The 23830-nt window shown below is 38.6% G+C and overlaps 1 protein-coding gene across 1 annotated transcript; it reads left to right on the forward strand.

Moving 5' to 3' along the window:
* Nucleotides 1–526: 526 nt before the first annotated feature.
* On the forward strand, nt 527–22349 carry LOC117405618 (tRNA (cytosine(34)-C(5))-methyltransferase, mitochondrial). The gene is made up of 7 exons (XM_059030319.1): nt 527–1163; nt 4276–4351; nt 4585–4673; nt 5291–5634; nt 6538–6692; nt 11658–11779; nt 21372–22349. The coding sequence occupies exons 1-7, from the start codon at nt 1051–1053 to the stop codon at nt 21631–21633; spliced, it is 1161 nt and encodes a 386-aa protein (XP_058886302.1). The 5' UTR covers nt 527–1050; the 3' UTR covers nt 21634–22349.
* The last annotated feature ends 1481 nt before the right edge of the window (nt 22350–23830 follow it).

Genomic DNA, 23830 nt, shown 5'->3' on the forward strand with positions numbered 1-23830 from the left:
ATACAATTTCTTCTCTTGCATTATGTTTTTAGAATTAATTTTCAGTCTCATAAATACAGTGTATAATTAACATAGTTTAGGCCAGTAAATGGCATGAACAATAAAATAACATGCCATTGTTTTAGTTTGGGTTAATGGGTGTAAGATTGTGAAAGATCATTTTAAAATCCATACCTTTCCTTCACTTACAAGTGCTAATTTTAGTATGGTGTATTGCAGATACCAGTTAAAAATGTATTTACACAACATATCTAGGACCAAAGTAAGGTTCTAATGTATTTTAGTCATCATCCCACCAAATAAAAATACAAAAACACATAATTATATTAATACTGTCATAATGTAGTGTCGTAAAGGTGCAATGATCCGTGATATAAGTTTCTTGGTGAGTTGAAAAAAAATAAAAATTGGAGTTTATTATTATTATTGTCACGTATTTCAAATTCACTCCCCTATTGTGGGAGGCACTCTTCTGTGCATTGCACAATTCATGGCTGTTTTGATTCACTGAACTCGAGACTCCTCTCAATTGCACCTTAACTTCTCATCACTGAGCAAGGGCCCTCGCAATCTGAGTGGCAGCACAGAAAACAGCATCTTCTCATCTGCAGATGAGTCTCGCAGGGAACAGCACTCAGTTGTGGAAGCACTGTTCTTGATCGGCGGGATACAATTTCAAAAGCCTTTCTGAAACTCAGTGGAGGTTAAATGTATCCAGAAAACCACAGTAAAACAAATGGGTTTTATTTTGAACCAACACTCTCCTGTATAATGCAAAACTAGAAAAGAAACTTGGTAATTCAAATTAGACAAGCTTATTGACAAGAAGTATTTATCAACAAGATCATAAGTAACCGAATCGCTAGTGTAAGAATACTGGAAGCGGAACCTGAGTGATAAATGGAAGAAGGGGAAGTATTTATCAGATGAACTTGTTCCAGTCGAGAAAGTGTTCCGCTTTGTGGAAAACAATTTTTGGTCTAAAAAAAAAAAAAGAAAAAGAAAAATGTTGTGTTGAAAAAGGACAACATAAATGGAAACGCAGTTAAAATGCAACGCCTGCATGCAAGTTTACAAAAATGCTTTGCTGTTTTTGTTCGAGACGTTTACAGTGTGAGTTGGATGTGTAGATACACCAGCATTGCCGCAGATACAGTTGAAAGAAAATACGGAGGTATGACACAGGCCCGGTTTTTGGGATGGAACCGCATAACAGTCTCGCGTTTTGATTGGTCCATGTCTGTCACATGAATATGTCGTCACACGACTGGAAAAGCATGCAGGCATTTTTAACATTGTGATCAGAGAGAGAGTGATCTGCTTTCCATAACCTTACCATTAAAATATAATGTGGTATTACGCTGTACTGATATAACAAACTATGGGTGATTACTTTATATGAATTATCATGTTATGCACGAATGTAAGAATTGGCTTTCTGTGGTGGAGTACTTTTTTCATTAAAGTAGCATATATCAATAATCGTTTTTGCGATATATTTTAATATAAAATGTATACACTATTGCAGTTTTGTTAGAGGAAGTTTATCTCTAATGTAATCACAGTTTTACATATAGACTGCCCCTGTTTTCATTTACGTCGCAAATTCTGGGCCGCTTTGCTTTTCAGATAATGTCCCAAATTCTGTGCCGATTTGGTTTGCAGATAACGTCCCAAATTCTGGGCCGCTTTGGTTTGCAGATAACGTCCCAAATTCTGGCCGATTTGGTTTGCAGATAACGTCCCAAATTCTGGGCCGCTTTGGTTTGCAGATAACGTCCCAAATTCTGGCCGATTTGGTTTGCAGATAACATCCCAAATTCTGGGCCGCTTTGGTTTGCAGATAACGTCCCAAATTCTAGGCCGATTTGGTTTGCAGATAACGTCCCAAATTCTGGGCCGCTTTGGTTTGCAGATAACGTCCCAAATTCTGGGCCGCTCTGATAACATCCCAATTTCTGCATGCACAGTTTACCATAAACTGGACCGTTAATTCATTTAAGACTAACCCTTAGTACATGAATCAAAGTTAATGTATTTTTTACTCTCCCCAGAAAACATTTAGGAACATGGTATACCAAAAAAAAAAAAAAAAGAACATCTCATTTGCTTATGTAATGTCCATCAATATATAGTGAGGCGTAGGGGTTTATCAGAGCTTCTGGGTTTAAGAGACCAGTGCCCTTCAACAACTTCAAATAAATCCTATTGTATTGTATTAGCCACGGGTTCATACGCCACCCCACCGCCAGATGGTGGGCGTTGCCCCAAAGGGGTTTTATAATGGAATTTCCCATAGACATTTTTCAGGGTGCTATATCTCAGGTTCCGGGGGTCCCCGAGACTTGAAAATCGGTACGGAGGTCCACCTCGGGGCCCCTGTTGATCCCTCCAAGCGACGTGTCCCCAGCTAGAAAGGACACCATTTTAGACTTTTTTTTGCCAACCTGGAGCTCAAAAGCTATTGGAAATGCAACCTTGACATGCCATCATGCTGAAAATGTGTAAATTTGTTGAAAATGTAGCATTTGAAAATGGGTGGCTCCCTGTGAAAGAGGGCCCCCAGACATGACCCTAGGAAGTTCAACCCAGTTTCAAGGCCCCAGGGTCATGGAGATATGACCCCGAAAAGGGGAGTTTTTGGATATTTTTGACAGGGCGTATCTCGGGTTCTGTGGGGGTTAGGAACTTGATTTTTTTTTTGTGGCGGGGCTCCATGGAGCCCCGCACAAGGAGTCACCATTTTCATGGTTCAGATACCAGGACGGCTTGGAAAAATGAATTTTTTTGTCATGACATGAGTTTTTGGGTGAACCACCACACCGTCTTAGGGGGTGGTTTGGGGTGCTCCCCTGAGTCTATATCACTTTGAATGGTGGTTCTACGTGCTCAGGTTCGAGAGATATGCCTGAAATGTGTTTTTCAACCCTGCCATAGACATGAATGAGGCTGAATACCCGAAAATATATTTTGCAAAAAATTGCTAAGGTGGGTGTATGCATGCAGGGGTTGCATGGTGGTGTGTGCGTGCAGGGGTTGCATGGTGGTGTGCATGCAGGGGTTGCATATTGGTGTATGCATGTAGGGGTTGCATGGTGGTGTGTGCGTGCAGGGGTTGCATGGTGGGTGTATGGGTGCAGGGGTTGCATGATGGTGTGTGCGTGCCGGGGTTGCATGGTGGTACACGTGTGTGGAGGGGAATTAGAGTGCAGGTTTTGCGCAAAAGAGGGGCGGGGAAAAGACTGGGAAGGGTAGGGTAAAAGAAAAATTACTACAATCATTTATTTTCACTGTCGACTCCCAGTCTCCTTACCCTCACTTTATGATTTTATTTTGTGATTATTTAATTATTGTCAAAATAAACGGCCTTCATCTACTCACAGTTGCAGTCTCATTTCTGTCCAAAAAGAACATGAAACACTACAATATATTGATGGACGTTACATAAGAAAATGAATGTCCTTTTTTCGGATGTGTTTTAATATTAGTCTTTAATAAAGGAAAACGACTGCTTTAATTAATTTTCATGTATCTATTTCAGTGCAATGTAGTTTCTTCATGTAATAAGAAATACGTTTTTTTAACATTTACATTTTATTTGTTTTTTCATAAAAAAAAAAAAAAAGATTACTAAGGGTTACTCTCAAATGAATTCACGATCCAGTTTATGGTAAACTGTGCATGGATGACTTAGAAGCTCGGCTGTCAGCTGAGTCCTCAAAACTGGGCTGAATTCGAAAATGCAAAGCAGCCCAGAATGCGGGACGTTATCTGCAAACCAAATCGGCACAGAATTTGGGACATTATCTGAAAAGCAAAGCGGTCCAGAATTTGCGACATGAATGGAAACAGGGGCAGTCTATATGTAAAACTGTGATTACATTAGAGATAAACTAATGTATCCTCTAACAAAACTGCAATAGTATACATTTTATATTAAAATATATCGCAAAAACGATTACTGATATATGCTACTTGAAAGAAAAAAGTACAACACCACAGAAAGCCAATTCTTACATTCGTGCATAACATGATAATTCATATAAAGTAATCACCCATAGTTTGTTATATCAGTACAGCGTAATACCACATTATATTTTAATGGTAAGGTTGTGGAAAGCAGATCACTCTCTCTCTCTCTCTGATCACAATGTTAAAAATGCCTGCATGCTTTTCCACTCGTGTGACGACATATTCATGTGACAGACATGGACCAATCAAAACGCGAGACTGTTATGCGGTTCCATCCCAAAAACCGGGCCTGTGTCATACCTCAAAATACGATTGCAATACTTATTTAAATAAGAATGGAACACGAGGAAACTCGACAGGTGACAAAAGCTGTAAGAGGGTAAGAAAAAAATGAATACATTGAATAAATATGAAGAGAAGTAAAACTGGATTTTTTTTAAACCAGCATGTCATTAATAATAATAATAATAATAATAATAATAATAATAATAATAATAATAATAATAATTATTATTATTATTATTATTATTATTATTATTATTATTGATGTTATTCACTTATTGTTGTTCATACCGATCTGCAACAGTTAAAGTAGATCCTGTCTTGTAATAGACCCCGCAGAAGCAGATTTGCCAAGTTGTTCTACAGCACTTTGATCAGCAGTACTATGATGAACTTGGAGAAGCATGGAGCACAGCCAGGTAACTAATGGAATGCAGTTTATAAAGAATATCTGTAATACGAGGGACTGCGTTTGTACACAGGCTGCACTACCACACGCCCCAATCTGTAGTTCTAGCAGTCATAGTTAGGACAGTCCGTTTTTGGAAATGTGGAACTGGACTGATGTGTTTGGGTGTAGGCATGTTTATATATTATATAACACAGTACTGTATGACATATGTAATAAGTACAAAAAAATGCATCAAAGTTTAGACAGCCTACATTATGTGCATGCATATATGCAGTACATTTGGAGGGGCAGAGAGTAGTTAAAACTCTTTATTGTTATGAAGTATAATGACAAGTAAAAGTTTCACCAATATGAATTGAACTGGATCTAATATTTAAATGTTATTATAATTAGTTTAATGTATTTATATATATATATATATATATATATATATATATATATATATATATATATATAGTTATTGTGATGTCTATGAAATGAATACAAACATAATTCACTACAGTGGAGATATAGCAGTTTTTTGTTTGTTTGTTTTTTGCATTGCCGTTGCCTCAGTGAGTCCTGTCCTGGTTAAACTTGTGAAATGAATATCTTTGAAGTTGTGGGTCTGCTGCACTCTTTCAGGGAGGCACTACTATGTCCTTCAGGCTGGCAGTACGCTGTGATGATGAACAGGTTCAGCCTCTCTGTTGAAATGATGCAGAGTCTCAAGTGTCAGGGATACTCCAGTCTCCTGAAGGATGCCCCAGGCTCCTCACACAGCTCCTTGCAGTGCTTTGTCAGCAAGACTCAGTCCAGACTCCCATCCCAGCAGCACCGGCCCGGAAAGCTCAAGCAGTACTACCTCCTCAATGCAGCCTCTCTTCTCCCAGTTCTGGCCTTGGAGGCGAGGGATGGAGACACAATATTGGACTTGTGTTCTGCCCCTGGAGGCAAATCCATTGCAATATTGCAGACAGTTACTCCAGGTAACCCGTCATTTTACAGAGAAGGCTTCTGAACGAGTCATATTTTAATTGTCATTGTGTTGTCGTAACACAATTAGTCTAGCACCATTGGAAATACTGTGAAATAAAATGTGTAGAGATGCATCATTTAAACACTTTCAACACTGTAGAACTGTATAACTACTCTCAATCTGTAAACTCATCTGGTTGTATAGAAATTATATCCACTCAGAACAGCAGACCAGTAATCTTACAGACTATACAAATATTTAGCCTATATCTTGGTCCAACTTATTTAGCTTTTTCAGTATTAGGCACTTAAACTATGTATTTTTTGTATATGCAGCACAAGGAAATCCCTTTGTTGTTTTTTAATCAACTACTTAAATTTTAGGGGTAATGCAGGGATAACTATCTTGTTAATTCAATCCAGGGGGCTTCCCTAATGCTGTAAAATACTCTAACAAATCCAGTTTAATCTGTGTATTTCCTAAGTGTTTTAGTTAGACCAGTGTGCAGATTTAAGCTGCATGCATACATTTATCCTTATAAAACTGATGCAGACTGTATTGTGCAAACATGTTCAAAACCAAGTGTAGCTGCTTCAGGTAAGGACTTTTTAAACACATAGATTTTTTTTTAAAGGTGCAGTCCCCAATTTGGTTTTAGTAATAGTTTTTACATATTTGTTTCCCTGCAATTATCTTGTTAAAAATGTTAGGTATAAGCATGAGCTTGGCTGTTTGACTTTCAGAGTGACATAGTCCTTCATGTCCGCTTCTCATCCATTCACTTCCTGTGTTACAGTTAATAGGAACCCCACTTAGTTTCCTATGTGCAGCAGGTGGAATGTGAATGTAAGGCTCAAACTGAAAACAAAAGAGTTCAGGTAATTGTCATTGAAGATGGTTAATATGTATTCAGGTATCCTGCATTGCAATGAATGGGACATCCTGAGGTGGAAGTGGCTGAAGCAGACCCTGGAATCGTTTTTACCCACAGACCTGTATAGTGCAGTCATGGTATCTAATCTAGATGGAAGACACATTGGAGAAAGTGAACCAGGAATGTATGACAAGGTACGATTAACAAGTCATCTTTACTTTTTCAAAAATAACTTAAATAAAGGTTAACCCTGCCCTGCTTCATCTATGTAAGATACAGGATTATCCTGCGTAACTAGTGTCTCTGTAAATTGGATGGATTTATACAGCTGGGACAGTGAGTTTCTAATGCTTTCTTTTCTGTGGAAGAATAATCTTCAAAAAGAGAACCCAACTGCTTCAGAGTTGATAAGTACAGACTAAATCTCCTCATTGCATTCACATATCCGTTTGTGCATGAAAACTTACTGTACCAGAGCTTGGCAGTGACGTTTCTAGCATATTACTGCTAGCGTGAGCATGTCGGTTTGGCTCACAAGATGAAATACAAGGTTTCAAGGGAGGATAACATCTGTGCCCTTACTGTTAAAGTTAACCTGTCAACCAAGCTAGCACAGAAAGCTAAAAATGTGCACAGCTGTGTTAATAGACTCCTAATTAAGTACACGTAGTATCTAATTGCACAGTGTGGGAGACTGCAGCTTTATGCTGCAACTTTCTCCAGTGGGGGGAGCTGTTGCATAATAATTGCATCAGTAGAATGCAGTAGTACTGATGCTAGGAACACTCTTGTTATGATCAGGTTTTTGTTTCAATAAGCAGTTTTGCGTTATTATGTCCACTGTCTTTAGATAAATAGCTGGTCATACAATAGGTGGTCAAACATACAAGTCACACTTTAAACATACTTGTACATACTGAGGAGCCAGCCCAGTTGTGATCAGAAAACTGGATTTTATTCATTTAAAAATACATTGTTTAAAGCAAACTAATGAGTTCAAACTTGGAATAGGGCCCACCGTCTCACTGAGCAGTTGAGTCATCTATTGGGAGATGACATCTACAAATCTGTCCAAAGGAAAGCTTTACACTTCGATTGCTTGGATACACCATTTAATGAAACCTGCCAAGTTCGAACAGGAAGAGCTGCAGATAAGTAGCTGGATTACACCTCCTCCCACGACCACTTCTTCTGGAGAGTATAATAAAATAAAAGCAAAACTAAACCTTGTATTCACTGGAAAGTACGAAAACAATTATATCAGAGTTTTGATGAATAAACACTCCGCGCATCAGGGGCTTAGGGGTTTGATATATATATTTGTATTTAATTGGAGGCAGTTTTTTGTTTAGTTTTCCCCCAGTGGATAAGATTTATTAAATCGGAAAACTGCCTTTTCTCTTAGGGCAGACAATAAAGCATCTGTGAGTGATGTGACATTATCATCAGTGTCAAGTATAATACCATGCACTAAACCAGCTAGGGAGCCTGAGTAACAATCAACAGAAAATAATGAAGGTCCAAAGATACAGCCTATGGGACATCATAAAAGAAAAAGGATGGATATAAGTCTGACACATCATACTTCAGTATGCTGCGCTCTCTTAAGTCAGCTCTATGGCTGAATCCCAATAGCTGGCGATTCATCAAAAGAAAACGCAGAAATGTGTCCATCGTGGCATTGGCGCCTGGGTGTTTCAACAACACCACCACACAAATACAAATAGATACTTTACAGCGGAACTGCAACATAATTAGCACGTACAAATAAATGCAGGGACCCCAAAAACATTTTGTTCGATTTGTTTTGTATTTATCCACTAACTTATACATAAGCTCAATCCCTGTTTCTGGAGTACTTTCTTTGTAAATGAGAAACTATTCATCCACTGTAAGTATTGTGAAGCTCATGTTCTGGTAGTCTTTTTATATATTAACAACTATATATATAAGCATTTCTCACGGGTGTAGCTAGACACTGAGTTACTCCTGGCATGCTGACACAGCGGAAAGCTCAGTGCCTCATCAGGTAAAGGTGCGGGCGTGCAGGGTATACAATCATACAATCAGGAGCTTTCTGGTTCGAATCCTGCTCATGCTGATTTGCTGGTCTTTATTAGAGACCCACATGAAGCACTGAAGAAAAAAGAAAAACCGTCTGGGTTTAGTTCACCCCATGAGTTCAGGCGGTGATTCCCAGGGTGGGCTCTTGCCTCTGCGGTGGGCCCTTGCCTCCAGGGTACAATAGCTTGATATTATCCAGACACTCTGCTTGCATTATTTCTCTATGTTTGATTTCTGCTTCATATAAACCTGCCACGTATATGTAAAGTATGTGACATATTCACTGCCTGTTGGGCATTTGAGTGGAGGCTGTGGTAAATAAACACAAACAGCCCACATAACTGCAAGCTTATAAAATGACTTCTGGGGGGGAGCCCTCTGATTTGTGGTAAGCGATCACACGACCGTGGCTGATGTACAAGTGTATATTCTAATGAATACATCCAATTACCATTGGAGAGCACCGGCTAATGAACACCTCTGTGTATCTGTTCTGTCTAATGCAATACCTCGCTGTGGGATAAGAGCTCAGTATCAGCTTTCATTCAGAGTTTCAATGAGCTTATGCATATATTTATTATATAACACGTTAAAATACTGGTGCTGGTTCATTGATATGCAAGCATCTCATTTAATGGGTCCATACAGGTATCACTGTGCTTGAAAGAGAACAGATAGAGCCTTTTAGTTTTGGTTTGAAGATTGTATAGGGATGCTAGGCACTCTATTGCTACCATTTCATTGATATCAGACCTATGTGAAAAATGCACTATGGCTGTGGTTTTCAAACTGGGGTACGCGAGCTCTCATCATGGGTACACGAGAAAAATCCTGTAATGGCAGACAACGCATTTTACCAGGGTGTAGTACTTTGCGACGTAACAATCGAATCAACAATCTTGAATCTCCTTTCAAATAAAACCACAGCCATACTGGTGTACGTTTCCTTTCTGTTGAGTGAGGTTAACTCTATAAAAACCCAGCTGGCTGCTGACAGTGAGTGAGTGTTGACCGCGCACATGGCTAATTGGTTGGTTACTGCAGTCATGGGCTAAAAAAAAAAAAGAAAATAACCCAACGACGTTGATGTTGCTTCTTTTAAAAACGTGCAGTATTTACAAGGAAAGTTTACTTTCAGGAGTTTAAATGTTCTGTGTTAGTAGTATAATCAGTTGAGTGTTTTATCTTAGTTTTTAAATAACAGTATTGTTGAGTTGAGCAGGCAGCTGGCCTGCGTCAAATCACTCGCTGTAAAGAAATGTATTGCATTCATTTTCACGTGTAACATTGCCTACCAGAGTGTATCTAGTACTGTAGTGTACAACCTTAAATGTTATTTTTTGCAGATCCACTGTGAAAAAGACAACGATAAGTTTATAGAGCAGCTATGCAAGCCCGAACACGCACAGCACAGCCCTACACATGAGCCTAAATTTGTTTTCAAATCTATGGTACCTTTTTCAAAGTTTAAAGCATGTATAATTAATTGTACCTGGACATAAGCAATATATTAGTAGTTTCTTCTGCAAGTGAATCCCTCCTTGTTGGGGTGGGGGGCGGGGAGGGGGTCAAAAAGTGGAAGACATAATGTCATGTAGATCGTCTGGGGGGGGGGAGCAAACCAAGGTCTGGGAGGGGCAACTGCCCTGTAGCAAATGACACCCCAGTTATGACCCTATCTCAAACGGGGGTACACAGGTAGACTATATTATTTGGAAAGGGGTACGGGGCCTAAAAAGTTTGAAAACTACTGCACTATGGTAAAGGTGAATTCCATTTCTTACTGCTAATTTATTGAAACTGCTGCAGAATATTTATTGAACGCTCATTGTAAATACTTCAGTGCTGCACTTCCGGTCAGCATGAAGTCGCATGAAGGAATTATAAGCTGCCATTGAAAACACATCAGTCCTAGGAAAAGCAGTGATTAGTATGTGAGTGTGAATGTGAGAGTCCAATGTGAGTCGACGCATCTAGCTCTGGGAGTTTGAGTTATTTTTATTCGGGAGCTCCCCTAAATCCCTTGTTTAGAAAGATGCAGGGTGTTAGTGCTGTATACACTTATAAATGCATAGGTTTACAGGGAAAAAAATGCAAGTAGTGTCCATTTGATCATACAATATAAAGTAGGCAAAGTAACTGAAGTTACAATACAAATTAAATGTGTAGTTCTTACTTTACTATGTTGGAGCAAAACAGTCTTGAATGCGGATTTGTTTGAAGGTTTGCTTTTTAGCTGCCATTACTATCAAAACTGGACTCTCTCACACAAAATGGGTCCTGAAATTGGAATTCCCTTATTCCGTGCTTGAACAAACCAAGCAAACACAGCTTGATCCCATCTCAGGCAGACCTTTTAATATCTGTCACAGTGCTCTTTCCAGTTCCAAAATCGTGTGCTATTTTATCCCTGGTAATTCCCTTTTCCAGAAAAATATTTCCAACTTTTTTCAATTGTAAGCACAACTTGTGTTTACTTTCCTGTAGCCAGTTTGCATTGGCTCTGTACACATGGGTAATGTTGCTGAAGAGCTTGATCATGACGGATAAACGGTTTGGGCAGATATGTAACTGGTGGATACAGGACAGATTACTGTATGCTTATTTCTCCTACAAGGACTCCTACTTCCAGAAGCAACTCACTTGTGCAGGATGCATCCCTTCAATGGGATGTAGAGCATGGAATATAGTGCAAGATATGTTTGCCAATCTTATTGTTTAGAAATGCAATGGGGAAAAAAAAATACCATTACAGATCAAATACACGTTTAACATAATTTGGAGGACAAAGCTGGATTGAATCATTGAGATTGGCACTAATTTATTAGAAACTTCCATTAGGCAAAGGAGCTGTACTACGTGAAGTGCAACTTGCTTCGATGCTTTGAAATCAGCTTCTCCTCCATTCCAGATTCCCTGGAGTAATTACACCCTTTCTCTTTGAATCCCAGCCCAAGAAAAGGGCGCTAATACATCCACGACTTTGATACGTAACGTCTCAGAGTTGAGCCTCAGAATGTAAGGTGGACTGTTAATTCAGATAAGTGTGTGGCGAGCACTAAAGTACTGTTGTTTTTTTCTTTTTTTGTACTAAGGTGCTAGTGGATGCACCGTGCTCCAATGATCGGAGCTGGCTGTTCTCTTCAGATGATGTGCAGGCTGGAACTAGGATCGAACAAAGAGATAAGTTACCTGCTTTACAGAAACAACTGCTCAGGTGAACTGCATGTACGAGGAGAGGAGGGCTAATCTTCAAACAATTCTATGCTAGGCACCTACTGTTTTTTTGTTTTACAATTGGAGAGAAGGGCATTCTTAAATAGTGTACGGCTGTATTCTGGAAAACTGACTTTGTATATTTGAAAATCAACCATCAAATGAGAATCTATAATAATAGAATTATTTGAATTATTAGTAGCTGTACTGTATGCTGTTTGTAACATCAAGAGACAAGTATTAAGAATTCGGGGGAGAACAGAAGGGGTATACATTTCATATTTACACATCACTAGAAGAGAAGAGAAAAATTTATATTAGAAGTCTTTGTCTTATTACAGTCATGTATCATGTCCCCTATTTCCTCCTCTGAAGAAATCAATAATATATAAAACACAAGTGATCTCAATTCAGTATCTAGCATGTAAAATCCAATTTGAGAACTTGTTGAAAGGCAGCATGCATCATTCCTGTGGGTTTTTTTTATATAAATGTTATTACTGATTTAATTAAATCAACCTTTTATTGCACTGCTCAGGGGCTTAAAGCAGATGAATAAACTACAGCACATTGAACAGCATACTCTACAGCCTCTTAGAGTGTCTTAAAAAGTCAAAAGACAAGAAAACCAACATGAAATCAGATGTTTAAGTAAAACAGGGTATGTATCTCTTTCTGCTCTGCGTAACTCTGCAGAAAGACAATCCTAGGATAACTAATTAAAAACTTTCAGTGTCCTGTACTGAACAAATGGGCATATATTTATTCCAGTCATTTTTCAGTTCTGAGACATGTGTGATCTGTGTTCCTGTATGTGCCAGTCAGTCTGTCACACTAATCAGTGTATTCACCTATTTGAGGTGGTCTTTTTGAATAGGCCATTATTCTAAAGGTACTCCTAAACATGGCACCTCACTGCTAGTATTCCTGTACCTCTTTTGTTCCTTTAATGTTACTATACACTCAAGAACCAGAGCTTGAGTTTTTCTCTTCGCTCCAAAGTTAACAGGAAAATGCATAGCATGTCACCAGAAAGAAGTATGAAGCCGATTATTTTGCCTAAGCGGTTTCACAGACCTTCCTTACAGTTGTGTAGCAGTGCCTGTAGCTTAACCCCGTAAGGTAAACAAGGAACTGAGCGGCTGTTCAGACGGTTTCTTCTTAAACTACAATTGAGAGTAACTCAACTAGCACAAGCAAACTGACCATTTAAATCCAACCTGTCAGTACATTTTTAAGCCCTGTTTGGTGCACCTCATTGTAAAAATAAGAAAGGTAGCATCATTGTATTTGTGGGACACACATGTCCCTTGTACCTTAAAGGTTTAATACAGTACGTGGAGTTTTCACACCCACTGGTTATTATTTATTTATTTATTTATTTATTTATTTCTTGGTCGAGGGCGACATACAGTTGTTACAAAATGGCTGATGGCCGTTTTTATCTTGTGAAATACTCTTGGGCATTGAGTGTTTGAACATTATTCCAGTTCAGCTTTTACCTTACATGTTCAACTGGTTATTTTGAGCAGCAATATGTGGATGTGTTGAGGTGGGGTCAAATTTAAATGTCTTCTCCTGGAGGCTTCAAACCTATCTAAATACACCAGTCATCCATGTAATACACACATATTGTGCAGGATTAATCACAAACAACCTTTGCAAAGTGTTGAAAAATGTGTCCGCATCCTCAGTCACGCAGAGCCAAAGGCTGACTGCCGAGTGAGGGGGTCACAGATGGTGGTTCAGGGAAGGTTGGGAAATGATTGTAAATTACTTTTTACTGAATGCAGGTCATGCAAGCAGCTGATTTGTTCGTACTTGTCGTGGTCAGAAAGGGTTCAGTAGTAAAGAAGCTCTGTGTTGTCGCTTAGCTATTGAATCTGTTTTCGAGGGCTACTTTCTCAGGAGTAAAACAAACAAAATGGGAATTACACTAAGAATCCAGCTCAGTACCTGGTGGAGAAAATAAAAACGTGGAAATGTCAGTGCGATAAATGGAATGAAGGTGAAGCTATATTTACTATTTATGATGGAATAAAGTATCAATGATGCATTAATAAATGCAGAATACATTTTGCCTGTTACATACATTTCTATTTCCCCAAAAAAGGGATTGCTAGCAATGGATTTGACACAAATAGTGCTCTTTAGTTCGTATTTGGTAGCACACTGTTATGAAAACAGTTGGTTTGGTCTTTAAAGTATGCTCTGGATTGTCAGGTACTGTTTATTGGTGTAATTGCAGAGCGCGACAGTGCTTTGAGTTGCTTGTTACCCAGTTCTGCTGCATTCAGTTTAAAGCTTCCCGCAGGTTGACCAGGTCAGTGACTTTGTTGAATAATAGCTGTCAAGACAGCTGTTGTTTTTTGCTCGCATTGCCCACGGGTATTCAAATTGAAGTAAAAACGTAATGAGTTATAGATGCTATAGCAGGATTTAAAAACAAAAAAGTAACATTACATTTTAGGCAATTAGAATGCCTGAAATTCCAGGTAAGAAATATACCCCGCCACTAGCAACCCAAACCCACCTCTCCTTACCCCATTGATCTATTTCTTGTTACTTATTTGGACATGAGAATAGTGTTTCCATTTTTCAAGGTCATTGCTTTTCTTGCAATATATCTAAAAACGCTCGCTATGCATAAATTGCTGAGTCCAAAACAATCATTCCAAGCTGTTTCACCCAACTGCCTGCAACTTACTATTGGGCATATATATCATACCTTTGCCCAGAGTCACGCTAATCTGGCAATTTGTATTCGGAGATTTGGAGATATGTAGAGAAGTGATCTATCTGTCTATCTATCTATATGTCACATCATATGCAGTTGTCACAAGGTCAGAGGTTTGTATTTCAATTTTGGGAGAACTAATGCATGGCTAAGAGACCACAAATAAAAAATGACACTGTAAATGTGGTATATATATATATATATATATATATATATATATATATATATAATCACCCTTCGGTGAGATGACATGAGGTTAAAAGCTCTATTGCCACGAATGCAGAGGAGCGCGGCTCTTTTGCATTGTGGTTGAGATGCTCCTTGCGGTGTGCAGGGTCGCTGGTTCACACCCAGCCTCCACCCTGTTACTCCAGTGACTTGCATCACCCACCACGATTAAATCAATTAAGACAGATGGACTGACAGGGCAGACATATCTTCTCCATGTACCTCAATATTCTGATACACTCAATAACGTAGATAAACTTTCATCACATGAGTATCAAATTGTTTTCCATAACACTGCATTTTATTTTCAAGTTCACCCCATCCTACAGCGGTACATTGAATGACCTATCAAAGCATGACCTTGCTCTCCCAAATGTTGCCACTGTAGTAAATGTCCCCCTGGAGAGTATATCCAAGGCAGACTCAATTTAGTAGCAATGTATGGGAGAACAAGGTTGCACTTTAATGGGTCATGCAGTAGGATGGGGTTTCCACTAATTTATAAATACTGTGCTTCTGTAACCAATACTGTGTATTCATGTATTTGAACATTTTTTGCTGCACCATGTGTGTAGAAATCACCTTCACGTTCTGATGCTCCTTGACAAGTAGTTATTTTATTACCGTTAATGGAATTGTGTCTTGTTGTGCATATTTCTATTTCAATTCATCAGAAGCTCTTTGAGGAGGCATGGATACTGTATTTGAAATGTCTTTAAATGTGTCAAAGTGAAAAAAAAAAAAAATATCTACTCTGCTGCATTTCATTAGCACTGTTTTCCCCTGATCATTGCGGAGTTGAGGTTTTATGTTACTGTTGATCTGTATTTTTTTTTGTCTGGCCTCCGTGTGCACTCAACAGGTAGAGGATTCTTCTCCTGCTGTGTGCTTGTCCTGGGTGTCATCTTGTACAGGAAATGTGTCTCGACAGGAGACCATGCCTGTGAAAAGACTGAGGCAGGTTCACAAGACTGGATTGTGCTGGCATGTGGGTTTGTCACTCTTAGTGTCAGTGAGTGCAGATGCAGCCTGAAGGGGAAGTGGCTTGAAAGATGTTAACCTAGTACAGGTAGTGTTGGTGAATATTAGAGCAATGACAATAATAAGATGCTTACAGAACACTACCATGCTTGCTCTTCTGGAATTTTGCAGGATAGAAAATCCACTCATCCTGCTTACATTCTTGTGTTTTATAATGAGCTTGTTGAAATGTTTTACAACTAGTTGGATTGCCTGAAATGGCAAAACAATTATTCTTGTTGATCTACCAATAGCCCAGTGGGTGGGTGTTTTAGTGGAATGTGTATACACATTCTCAAATCAATCCAACAGATGAAATGTATCTGTAACTTCAAAAAGACTTTTTGAAAATTCTAAGAATCAGAGTGATAACACTTCTGATGAAGCCACTGGCCAAGATGTTTGTCTAGACTTTAGATTGGATCAACCTATATTCTGCTGTGATGAGTCATAGCTGTTTATAAGGTTATTTTACAACACCAGGGAAATCCCCATGGTAGGCACAATACTGGGTGATTTCCCAGTTCTGTAAAATGCTCAAAAAATCTAGCTGACTTATCCTGGGGGATCATTTAGTCCCCTGAAAAACTGAAGTTCTATGGTTGTCAAAGTGTCATGTTTTTTTTTTTTATCAAGGATGATTTATCAAAATCATGGACAAAAGAGAGGGCTAAAGCTTTGTTTGAAACATGAAGGGATGTGAACTCAAAGGTACTGGGAAATGTCTTGCAAGTAATGCAATATTTAGCATATTGGCATATTTAGCGTAGGGGTGGATTAAATCAAATAAGTAAAGAGTGTGCTGTAGTCCCTGTATTTTCTATGGTGGCATTCATAGCATATTTCAATTTCTGTATGTGTGTTTAAATGAAGAACTATTTTAACATGAATGTTTAACGACGTGTTTAATGTGTGCCATGTATTTTACACATGTGAAATTCATCCTATATTATCCAAATGTCATCATTTCTAAGTACAACATATTTTTTTTATCTTGGTTCGACATGAATAAAACATAATCTGATTTGTATAGTTTTCCAACTGCATTCTTCTGTATGCATTTGCTTTTTTATATTCTGTCCTGGGCCTCTCAAGCAAGACTGTCAAATGGTCTATGCACAAACTCATTTCACTTGAGATAAGCCTGGAAATTGTATTTCATTGTGTCGAGCTAGGAGGGCTAGCGAATTAGCCAGCTGCATGACCCCTCCTTTTCTCTTTCCTTCATTTTCTAATTTTTGCAGGGAACAGTATAAGAAACCTGGTGTTTGATCTCATAATGAATGCTAACACACAGTAGGCACAGCTGTGAATGGGTGCAATCTGAAGGCAGCAGGGTGTGGCATTGGTCACATCAACTATCATGCCTAAGTGAACACAGGAACAGGTTACTCACTGAGCTGTCCAAATGGCCTAGCTTAGCTTGCAAATCGGGCATTTGAAGATATACCTAAAAAAACATGATTGATATATATTTCAGAATATGTTCAAGGCAACAGGATTGGTGCTGTATTGTGAAGTGAGTACCTCAGTTAGAATATTGGGCTCATAATTACACTTAAAGGAAGTTGTTTCTTACAAATTAAGTAACATTAAGAGTTTGGTTTTCCGTGCTACCAGTTTTTCTGCTGCAGCAAGCTTAGTAAATCTTCCCTGTTGTATCTATTTGTTTTATTCATTTGTATTGGGATCAGTTTGTGAGGGGAGGAAAATGCACAGTACATTTTAATCAAGGTATTTGTAGATCGCACAGGATTCACTTTTTGTTAAAGCAAGGTTTTCTACAAAGCTGTGTTCTCATATTACAGTGTAAATGCAAAAGCATGCCATTGCTATACCGGACAGGGTATATTGGTTACAGTAATGGCACCCATTAGGCAGATAATGAAACCCTCCTCGGATGCTGTGGACAAGGTATTAATTGCCCATCAATATATTTATATTCCTATAATCTAATAGATGATTTGTAATGCATTTTACAAGTAACATGATGAACAGATATTAACTGGAAATAGCAATAAATTCACCCCTTTCTGACCCCTGAGTAAGATTCCCAGTCTCGATGAAACGCATCATTTACCGTCTCCGTCAGTGAAGGTTAGCTGTGCTGTGAGTGGGTGCATCACATGATAAAGTTCTTTGTGGGCTTCATTCTTATAAGTTAGAAACAAGATCCTTTTCTGTCCCTGGTTCTATATATATGGCAACACTTTATGTATCTGTTATGTGATTATAAACATCTATAAATATGCTATTAACAATTCTAGAATATGATTAGAAATAATAGGACTATTCTACACTGTATTTTTTTGTTGCTCTTGTTCATAATCACTTGAACAGATCTAGTCTTTTCAGGTCTGTTAATCTTTCTATGTCTGATAGTCTTTGTATGCCTGTCTCATCAATGTTATGGGCAGCTTTGCGTTTGCAATACAGTTATTATACACTTTTGCCACATTTTTTTTTGCTATTGGTTCTATTCACTTATAACAGATACCTAACCCTAAAGTGTTACAATTTTTTTTTAAAGGAAGATTTTACCATTTAAGAAAAGGAAACACACAATACTTGGCCACTAATAATATACAAAAGCCCTTGCAATCAATGAAAAAAATGTAATTTTGAACCATTCAACTACATCAGTGGAAAACAATACCATAATATGTCAAGTTATGCAAAAATATGTAAAAAGATGTGTGTGTGTGTGTATATATATATATATATATATATATATATATATATATATATATATATATAATGTACAGTGCCTTGCAAAAGTATTCAGACCCCTGACCAATTCTCTCATATTACTGAATTACAAATGGTACATTGAAGTTTCGTTCTGTTTGATATTTTATTTTAAAACACTGAAACTCAAAATCAATTATTGTAAGGTGACATTGGTTTTATGTTGGGAAATATTTTTAAGAAAAATAAAAAACTGAAATATCTTGCTTGCATAAGTATTCAACCCCTGTGCTGTGGAAACTCCCAGTTTACACCGATGAAAGAAATTGCCCTAACGAGGACACAATTACCTTACCATTGGCCTCCACCTGTGAACCATTAAAGTTGCTGTCACATTTTCTGGATACAAACCCCATTGTTGAAGGATCATTGGTCAGGCTGTGAATCTGAAGGAAAATGAAGACCAAAGAGCATTCTACAGAACTTAGAGATAAAGTAATACAAATGCATAGATTAAGGAAAGGGTACAAAATAATATCCAAGTGTTTGGATATCCCAGTGAGCACAGTTGGATCAATAATCCAACCAAGAAAAGGCCGTCCCTCAAAACTCAGGGCTTAAACAAGAAGGAGACTTGTGAGAGAAGCCACAGAGAGGCCAACAATCACTTTGTAGGAGCTACAGAGTTCAGTGGCTGGGAGTGGAGTAATGGTGCACCAGTCAACCATATCAAGAGCTCTGCATAGCACTGGCCTGTATGGGAGGGTGGCAAGAAAGAAGCCGTTACTCAAAAAGTACCATCTGAAAGCACGTCTGGAGTTTGCCAGAAAGCATGAGAGTGACCCAGCTGCGATGTGGGAAAAGGTTTTGTGGTCAGATGAGACCAAGATAGAACTTTTTGGCCAAAACTCAAAGCGCTATGTGTGGCGCAAACCTAACACTGCCCATGCCTCAAGACACACCATCCCTACAGTGAAGTATGGTGGTGGCAGCATCATGCTGTGGGGATGCTTCTCGTCAGCAGGGACTGGGCATCTTGTTAAAATTGAAGGAAGAATGGATGGAGCAAAATACAGGGAAATACTGCAAGAGAACCTGCTTCAGTCTGCTAAAAAACTGAAGCTTGGGAGGAAATTCACCTTTCAGCAGGACAGTGATTCCAAGCACAAGGCCAAAGCAACATTGGAGTGGCTCAAGAACAAAAAGGTAAATGTCCTACAGTGGCCCAGTCAAAGTCCTGATCTCAATCCCATTGAGAATCTGTGGCACTATTTGAAAATTGGGGTCCACAAGCGTCGTCCAACCAACCTGAAAAACCTGGAGCAAATCTGCCAAGAAGAATGGGCCAAAATCACTCCGACACTGTGTGCAAAGCTGGTACATACTTACCCCAAAAGACTTAAAGCTGTTATTGCAGCAAAAGGTGGCTCTACCAAATATTAATGTGTGGGGGTTGAATACTTATGCAAGCAAGATATTTGATATTTCTGATATTTCAGTTTTTTATTTTTCTTAAAAATATTTCCCAACATAAAACCAATGTCACCTTACAATAATTGATTTTGAGTTTCAGTGTTTTAAAATAAAATATCAAACAGAATGAAATTTCAATGTATCATTTGTAATTCAGTAATATGAGAGAATTGGTCAGGGGTCTGAATACTTTTGCAAGGCACTGTATATATATATATATATATATAATATATATATATATATATATATATATATATATATATATATATATAAGCACGCACGCACGCACACACACACACACAGTCGACTGCTGGATAACTCGACACCTTCGCTTAATTCGACAGTCTTGATCCCGGAATTTCTCCATATAAAATATATGCATCCTGACTCTTTTTTTAATTTTTTAATTCGAAACCACACTTTACTCCTAACTCGATACTTATTACCGGTACCGAAGGGATAAAAACTATTAAAGACTAGTGGATAACTTGACAGGTGTTTCACGTGACTGACCTCTGCCTGGAAACAGAGCGTTCATTCGCAACTACCAAGTGCAGCTGGTTACAGTATCATAATGAGTGAGAAGCGAAAAATGAGTTCTCGTTCAATTGGCTTTAAAACTCAGGTTATTCGGGATAACTAGCTTGTCAGCACAAATTTTACAGCGCATGTTTTTGCATGCGAAACAATCGACAATATTTGATTTCTGTGTGAATTTGTTAACTTTTGCTATTTAAGTCGTCAAATTAGACAGTACAAGCCAATACCTAAAAGCATAGTCAACAGTCTGTGGTTGGATTGTTTTCGTAAAAATATAGCTGTAGTTATTTTATGAATTCTTATTTCAATCAAACTATACGAGTTGTACTGTGTTTGTACAGTACTGTGTACTGTAATTGATTCATGCACTGCAGTTCTTTTAACCATTTTCATAAAGACATTTAACTAAAAACAAACTTGTAAACACTGTCATACTGTACACGTGTGAGTTCTGTTACTTATATGCATGTTAATGCCATGGCTCACGTGCACCCGTGGTTAACTCAACACCTTGGATAAGTCAACACTAAATGGTATCCCTGTGGGATGTCGAGTTAACTGAGGTTGACTGTATATATTGTTGTTTTTAAATATAAGAAAACATCGTACAATAATTTGATACAGTTTTTTTGTATACATACAATGATGTTTGTTTTTTTTTAAATACGTTTAAGTTTATGCTTTATATACTTTATACAATACATTTGTGTATGATTTGTAATTGCACTGTATTTAAGAGAAAACAAAAATAATAATAATAATAATAATAATTACACCAGAAGCAGTGTAAACTGATGATGAAGATACCAGTAAGTAAAATCCCATGAATTAAGTACTGTACACGACAGGTAGAATTGTGACCACCCCTACAATCTGAGATGCCGTCTTGCTTTTCTTGCCCTTGCAGGTCAGCTGTTGAAGCGCTGCGGCCTGGAGGAACAGTGGTTTACTCAACATGCACTCTTTCACGGGCTGAAAACAGTGATGTCATAGTGTCGGTGCTCTCATCTTGTGACAACATCGAGCTTGTGGACCTAACAGGACAGATGGCCTCCATGTCACAGCACTTCACCTTTGCCCCTGGCAATATGCTTGGTCATTTAGTGATCCCAGAAAGGGGGAAAACTTGGGGACCAATGTATGTTGCTAAGTTAAAGAAACTTTACTGAACCACCATTTTAATTTTATTTTTTTTATGCTTGATGTATTATTTACTCAACCCTCTGATGTAAATATCTCCAGGATTGGTGGAAGCATAAACAGGCCAATTTGTAGCGCACAATATGAAAAAGCATTATTCTAGAAGTTCTCTGTCTTTCGTTTCAGCTTGGCAGACAGTAGTTGTGGTGGACAGGAGTGCACACAGTGTTGAGTGTGTGGACTCAGTGTTGTGTAGGCACAAGTCACAGTGCTCATAGTGCAGCAGAGGCCGTCTATGAAGTATCCAGACAGCTCAAAGCTGTTCATCACTACTGTGTGTTTCTGTCCTCCAGGACTGTCTACTTCTAAACCTGAAACTAAATGAAAGACAGATCTGTAATAATGCTATATATACCACCAGCTCAGAGATGCTAAACCACGTTATAAGGAGTGGTTCAGGAACCCCGATCCTATATTTTAACTTGCACTTCATTCTAGCAGATGCCTCATTTAGCCTTCCATGTGTTAGTTTATCATTGTGCATGTGTTATGCTTCCCACTAGTTTAAGAGATGTCCTGACAGATTTTCTTTTCAGCATAAAATAGCAGTACAGAATGTACACTAATAGCAAGTCCATCATTTTAAAGCAAAAAAATCTAAAACATCTTAAACCTAGTTTGCAATGAATATAGAGACAGCTTATTAACATTTAAAAGGAGGCAGAGATATGGAAAATAGTGTAATCATATACAGTATATATATATATATATATATATATATATATATATATATATATACACAGTACTGTGCAAAAGTTTTAGGCAGGTGTAAAAAAATGCTGTAAAGTAAGAATGCTTTCAAAAATAGACATGTTAATAGATTATATTCATCAATTAACTAAATGCAAAGTGAGTGAACAGAAGAAAAATCTAAATCAAATCCATATTTGGTTTGACCACCCTTTGCCTTCAAAACAGCATCAATTCTTCTAGGTACACTTGCACAAAGTCAGGGATTTTGTAGGCATTTAGTCAGGTGTATGATTAAACAATTATACCAAACAGGTGCTAATGATCATCAATTCAATATGTAGGTTGAAACACAATCATTAACTGAAACAGAAACAGCTGTGTAGGAGGAATAAAACTGGGTGAGGAACAGGCAAACTCAGCTAACAAGGTGAGGTTGCTGAAGACAGTTTACTGTCAAAAGTCATACACCATGGCAAGACTGAGCACAGCAACAAGACACAAGGTAGTCATAGTGCATCAGCAAGGTCTCTCCCAGGCAGAAATTTCAAGGCAGACAGGGGTTTCCAGATGTGCTGTCCAAGCTCTTTTGAAGAAGCACAAAGAAACGGGCAACGTTGAGGACCGTAGACGCAGTGGTCGGCCAAGGAAACTTACTGCAGCAGATGAAAGACACATCATGCTTACTTCCCTTCGCAATCGGAAGATGTCCAGCAGTGCCATCAGCTCAGAATTGGCAGAAAACAGTGGGACCCTGGTACACCCATCTACTGTCCGGAGAAGTCTGGTCAGAAGTGGCCTTCATGGAAGACTTGCGGCCAAAAAGCCATACCTCCAACGTGGAAACAAGGCCAAGCGACTCAACTATGCATGAAAACACAGGAACTGGGGTGCAGAAAAATGGCAGCAGGTGCGCTGGACTGATGAGTCAAAATTTGAAATATTTGGCTGTAGCAGAAGGCAGTTTGTTCGCCGAAGGGCTGGAGAGCGGTACACGAATGAGTGTCTGCAGGCAACAGTGAAGCATGGTGGAGGATCCTTGCAAGTTTGGGGCTGCATTTCTGCAAATGGAGTTGGGGATTTGGTCAGAATTAATGGTCTCCTCAATGCTGAGAAGTACAGGCAGATACTTATCCATCATGCAATACCATCAGGGAGGCATCTGATTGGCCCCAAATGTATTCTGCAGCATGACAACAACCCCAAACATACAGCGAAAGTCATTAAGAACTATCTTCAGCGTAAAGAAGAACAAGGAGTCCTGGGAGTGATGGTACGGCCCCAACAGAGCCCTGATCTCAACATCATCGAGTCTGTCTGGGATTACATGAAGAGAGAGAAGCAAGTGAGGCTGCCTAAATCCACAGAAGAACTGTGGTTAGTTCTCCAAGATGTTTGGGCCAACCTACCTGCCGAGTTCCTTCAAAAATTGTGTGCAAGTGTACCTAGAAGAATTGATGCTGTTTTGAAAGCAAA

This window comes from Acipenser ruthenus, chromosome 9 (genome assembly GCF_902713425.1).
Source record: "Acipenser ruthenus chromosome 9, fAciRut3.2 maternal haplotype, whole genome shotgun sequence".
In the NCBI taxonomy this organism is placed as follows: Eukaryota; Metazoa; Chordata; class Actinopteri; order Acipenseriformes; family Acipenseridae; genus Acipenser; species Acipenser ruthenus.

Excerpts from the sequence above, each read along its gene's own strand:
- LOC117405618 (XM_059030319.1), top strand. The coding sequence starts at position 1,051 with ATGCAACGCCTGCATGCAAGTTTACAAAAATGCTTTGCTGTTTTTGTT. Across the intron at positions 1,164-4,275 it reads GCCGCAGATACAGTTGAAAG|AAAATACGATTGCAATACTT; the intron begins AAAATACGGAGG and ends GTGTCATACCTC. Across the intron at positions 4,352-4,584 it reads GTGACAAAAGCTGTAAGAGG|ACCCCGCAGAAGCAGATTTG; the intron begins GTAAGAAAAAAA and ends GTCTTGTAATAG.